The sequence below is a fragment of the Lissotriton vulgaris genome, unplaced genomic scaffold (assembly GCF_964263255.1).
Source record: "Lissotriton vulgaris unplaced genomic scaffold, aLisVul1.2 SCAFFOLD_583, whole genome shotgun sequence".
In the NCBI taxonomy this organism is placed as follows: Eukaryota; Metazoa; Chordata; class Amphibia; order Caudata; family Salamandridae; genus Lissotriton; species Lissotriton vulgaris.
Window position 1 is genome coordinate 300,225 of NW_028249429.1, and position 5,070 is coordinate 305,294.

At 43.3% G+C, this 5,070-nt stretch overlaps 1 protein-coding gene across 1 annotated transcript; it reads left to right on the top strand.

Annotated features, from left to right (window-relative positions):
- Positions 1–2,856: 2,856 nt before the first annotated feature.
- Positions 2,857–4,551, top strand: LOC147663571 (uncharacterized). The gene has a single exon (XM_086950352.1). It carries the CDS (start codon positions 2,857–2,859, stop codon positions 4,549–4,551), a length of 1,695 nt encoding a protein of 564 aa, XP_086806478.1.
- Positions 4,552–5,070: the final 519 nt, after the last annotated feature.

Genomic DNA, 5,070 nt, shown 5'->3' on the forward strand with positions numbered 1-5,070 from the left:
ACCAATAATAGGCTCACGCGCTACGAGCAAGTTATTCTTGCTGCGGAGAACGTGACCCTTAAGAGGTGCTCTGTTTTGAATCCTGCCACTTTGATGCCACTTCCTAATGATATAGAAGATGAAGAATGTGAAGATCACGATTGCCTTGATGTGACTGAATTATGTACCAAGCCAAGACCAGATATTGTGGATGAGCCATTGACCGACCCTGACAAAATTTTCTTTGTTGATGGCTCATGTGTAAGAGACAATATTGGTCAGTTGAGAGCAGCTTATGCTGTTTGCACCATTACTGGAGTTGTGGAAGCCGCTTGCCTGGAAGGAGTACACTCCGCTCAGGTAGCTGAAATCATTGCATTGACACGTGCCTGTTTAGCAGGTGGCAAAATTCGAGTCACCATTTACACTGACAGCCAATATGGTTTCGGTGTAGTTCATGATTTCTGGCAATTGTGGTCTCAGAGGGGTTACATGACCTCCTCAGGTTCGCCTATACGAAATGGGGAGTTTGTGCGACTATTGTTAGAAGCGTTACAAGGTCCGGCAGCAATTGCTGTTGTCAAATACGTAGCCCATACAAAAAATACAGATTTCGTGTCCCAAGGAAACAGGTACGCTGATGAGGTTGCTTGCTACTGCGCAGAGCAAGGATACTCTTTCACTGAAGTGGAAGTGGGTGGGACACAGGAAAAAACAGAGTTAAACATGATGCTAGAAACAGTAGACACTTGGGATGATCTGAAAGGTATGCAAGAGAACGCATCAGATTTTGAGAAAAAGACATGGGAAACTGCAGGTTGTGTAAAAAGTGAAATGGATTTGTGGATTTCAGCAGATGGAAGGGCAGTATTACCAAATGAACTAGTGAGTCCAATGGCACGTCAGATACACGGTCCAGTACATTTAGGAAGAGATGCCATGCTGCGGGTATTTAGGCAGACTTGGTATAATCCCAAGTTTAGAGTAGCCGCAGAAGCAGTGTGTCAGAGGTGTGTAACATGTCAGCAATTAAACGTAGGGAAAAGGACACCAGTTACATTGAGCCACATTGGGAGGTCTGGTGGGCCTTTCAACAGGATGCAATTAGACTTTATTGAGATGCCAAAATGCAACCGTCTCAGGTATGTTCTGGTGGTTGTATGTATATTTTCCAGATGGGTCGAGGCATACCCTACACGCAGGCGCGACACACTCACAGTAGCAAAGTTGTTGCTTAGAGAGTTAATAGCGCGCTTCGGGGTGCCGACCTCTTTGGAATCAGATAGAGGTACACATTTCAACAGTGAAGTTGTGAAGATGCTTTGCTCTGCATTAAATATTGATCAGAAGTTGCACTGTAGCTATCGACCAGAGGCTTTGGGAATTGTGGAGCAGATCAATGGGACGATAAAGTCCCGAATTGCCAAAGTGTGTTCATCGACATCCTTAAGCTGGCCTGATGCCCTGCCATTGGTACTCATGAGTATACGTAGCACACCAGACAGGAGAACAGGTCTCTCTCCACACGAGGTTCTAATGGGGAGGGCAATGAGACTTCCATCTGTTCCAACTGCAGCTTTGTTGAATATCACAGATGATCTGATCCTGGATTATTGCAAGGGACTTTCTGATGTCATTCATTCTGTGTCTCTTCAGGTGCGGGCTGCTGAAATTCCATCTTCCAGAGACCTATGCCACGACCTGTGCCCTGGTGACTGGGTTGTGGTGAAGAAGCACGTCCGGAAGAACTGCCTAGATGTGCGCTGGAGGGGACCCTACCAAATAATCCTGACAACGAATACTGCTGTTAAATGTGGAGGGCTGCCAAACTGGATACACGCCTCCCACACTCGAAGAGTTCCAGCACCCCTGGAAGAAACAGCTCCTCTCGCAGATGAAAATCCAGCTGTGGACGAAGAATCAATAGAGGGGACCAGTCAAGCTGTGGGGGTGTCGGAGGAAGCTGGGAGCGCGTCAGATCAAGCAGAAGAAAGACAAGACGACAGTGAAACTGACGTTGCCACAGAAGGAGAAAGTTGCTGTGAATACGGTTCAGGCACTGATCAAGAGACAAGTGACCAAGAATCGAGTGTGAGGACAAGAAGTAGGAGAACAAGGCGTGGAGAAGCTAGTTGGCCTGAAAGAAAGAAGAGGCCGAGCTTGAAGCCAACTCCAGGAAGAACCCTTGCTCCTATATCCGAAGACTCAGATCTGGACGAAAGTGCACCGAATCGAGAACAGGAGAGTCCTAGGAGATCAAGGAGGGTGCGCGTGCCCTGCAGAAGATACGCCACTCCTGAGTGGACCTACCTGGCAGCAGATGTCTTGTGCACGGAGATCCGGGAGGGTGAGGGTAGTGACAGTGACCAGTACTGACCCAATCATAACGTTGGAGGTGGCGTTGTTGGTACCCGGAGTAGAAGCTGAAGGGTTGCTGACACTCACTGTCCCCAATCCTCCTTACCTGAGCAGAATAAGAGAACTGGTTCTAAACAGAGTAGAATTTCCCACTTTTGGTTCAACGGTATCAGCACTCGAAGAAACCATCCTTCGCTTAGAACTTTTAGAATACGTGATCAGAGCTGCTGGAACCCGCATGATTGTAGACACCTAAAGACTCTGTAAGTAAACAAGATTGAGAAGATAACCTAGCGCCAAGTGGAAGAAGAAGAAATTTAGGGACTCTTCCATTTAGTGGATGGAGAAGGGCTAGGGTTGTCTGTTGCTATAATTCAAAGGACTAATTTCGCAAGAAGAATTGTTAGCTTCCAGGTGTGGTTCTAAAAGACCGAATAAGCAAAGCAAATATTGTCGAAGGAGCAAAGAAAAGAGACTTTGTGTTGTGGCAGAAAACTAGAACTACACTGACTTGAGACCATGGAGGCCGGCAACTCGAACCGCAAAGCAAAATGCATAGTAGGCACACTTTTAGCGGGAGTAATTTTTCTTATAGTTCTAGTAGTTACCGTATCATATATAGTGGGACATGAAAATGAAGAAAAGGCAACAAATGAAGCAAAGGTTGTAGTAACATCGAAACCTACTACTGCTGGTAAAAAGGGGGACAACACAGAGAAAGATAAAGCTTTACTAGTAGCAGAAGCTTGTAGGTTGCACGTAGATGAGTCACAGGGAAATTTCAAGTCAAATGCATATGCTAAATTACTGTATGAGTACATTGACGCCATGGACGCGAAAGACTGTTACGTCTGTATGCAATTGCCAGCCTCTGTAGATGAAGGTATTAGGTACCATCATCTCCCATTGACTTATGGAATTACATGTAGTTTGCTGCTTAGTATATTTTATGAACGAGATAGCTTTGAGTATTATTTTTCAAATTTTGATGCTGTTTTACCAGAAGTCCCGGCCTACAAGCATATGAATAAATGGGACTACTACAAAAGTGAGGATCGATTAAGGAAATTTTTCATTCCTTGGAAAACGCTAGATACTTCTTATGCCCGAAGAAATAATTTGACTTGCAAAGTGTCAGAAATTGAGAAAAAGTTTATAGGGCAGGTGGATGATCGATACAGGAGACAGAAGATTCTAAAGGCTTCAGGCCAATGGAAAACAGATTGGACCGAGGAGGAAAAGTCACACAAGAGGAAGGGTAGTAACGGTCCAATAGCTTTAGATCTAGAACAAAGAGGGAAACTATGTATATACAGGGGTAAAACCTACTATGAGAATGTGTTTGTGGGAGAAGTAAGCTGTGAACATGCTTTTCAATTAGAATACTACACAAAGGATTTCTTGAAAGGAATGCAGGTGATTCCATATGTATATTTTGTCTGTGGAAGAAATGCATACGTGAAACTACCGGATAATTGGTACGGATCATGTTATTTAGCAATTGTCTTCCCCAAAATATATCACGCTAAGGATCTAGAAATCATAGAGGGAAAAACTCAAGCAAGAGGGAGAAGGGATGTAAGCGATGCTGAGGTAGTTGGAGATGTATTTGGTGCTATGTTCCCTCTTTTAGGGTTAATACTGAATGATGTCAAGATCAGGAGATTGGCAACAGTTGTAGATAGATTATCTGCCAGTACTGCTAGATCATTAATGCTGGTAGAAGGAGAGATGCAATCGATAAGGTCAATGGTTCTCCAGAACCGACTTGCCTTAGACGTTCTGTTAGCCAAAGAGGGCGGAGTCTGTAAGGCTTTGAAGGTCCAGGAATGTTGCACTTACATTCCAGACAATTCAAAACCTCTTGAGAAGTACATACAGAATATCACTGAAATCCATCAAGAAATTGAGGATCTGTCAAAAGTGAATGTGTTTGAAAAAGTGGGTCATGGAATGGGTAAAGTTGGAGGTTGGTCCGCCAATCTAGGGAAGAGCTTCATTTGGTACATACTGAAACCTATCATCATAATAGTGATTTGCGTAATCACCCTGTGGGGATTAGTGAGGCTGTATCAATGGTATAGGTCAAATAGGTTGCAAAGATCCATGAGAGAGCAGGAGCAGAGGTTAGCTGCGATGCAGGATAACCAGTACAGGAGTCTGAGGGCTCTAGAAATGATAAAACGAGGGAGCGTTGCAACGAGTTCTGTTTGATTCAATTCATTCCTTCAGGGATGGTGTTGTGATGGTGATGACCTCTAAAGGTCATCAAAGGGGGGAACTGAGAGAGAGCAATTTGAGTAAAATGTAGAAGTGCACCATATTTACAAGCACGTTGCATGAGTTTAGTTAAAGGAACACACAAGAGTGTCAAAAATATAGAATGCATATACTCACGAGTGTTTAATTAATATAGAATGTATATCTTGGTGTGAAAAACTAATGTAGTTATGTTTAGAGACGTTAGAATGTTATTAATTTCCATGTTATGTGGCTGATGCAGAAGAGAATGTAATGCTGCTAAACGTAGAAATGTGTAGGCCTCATGTCATTTCACTGAGAAAGAAGACGTGCATTTACATTTCCACATAAAATGGGTTAATGCTATTGTAATCCAAAGTATTATCGATCATAGACTAAATATATATGTTTTATAGAAGTGTTTTCTATAATCAGTGTGTAATAAGTTAGAATACTGTTTAAATTGAGAAATAAAGGTTCATAGAGTGCACA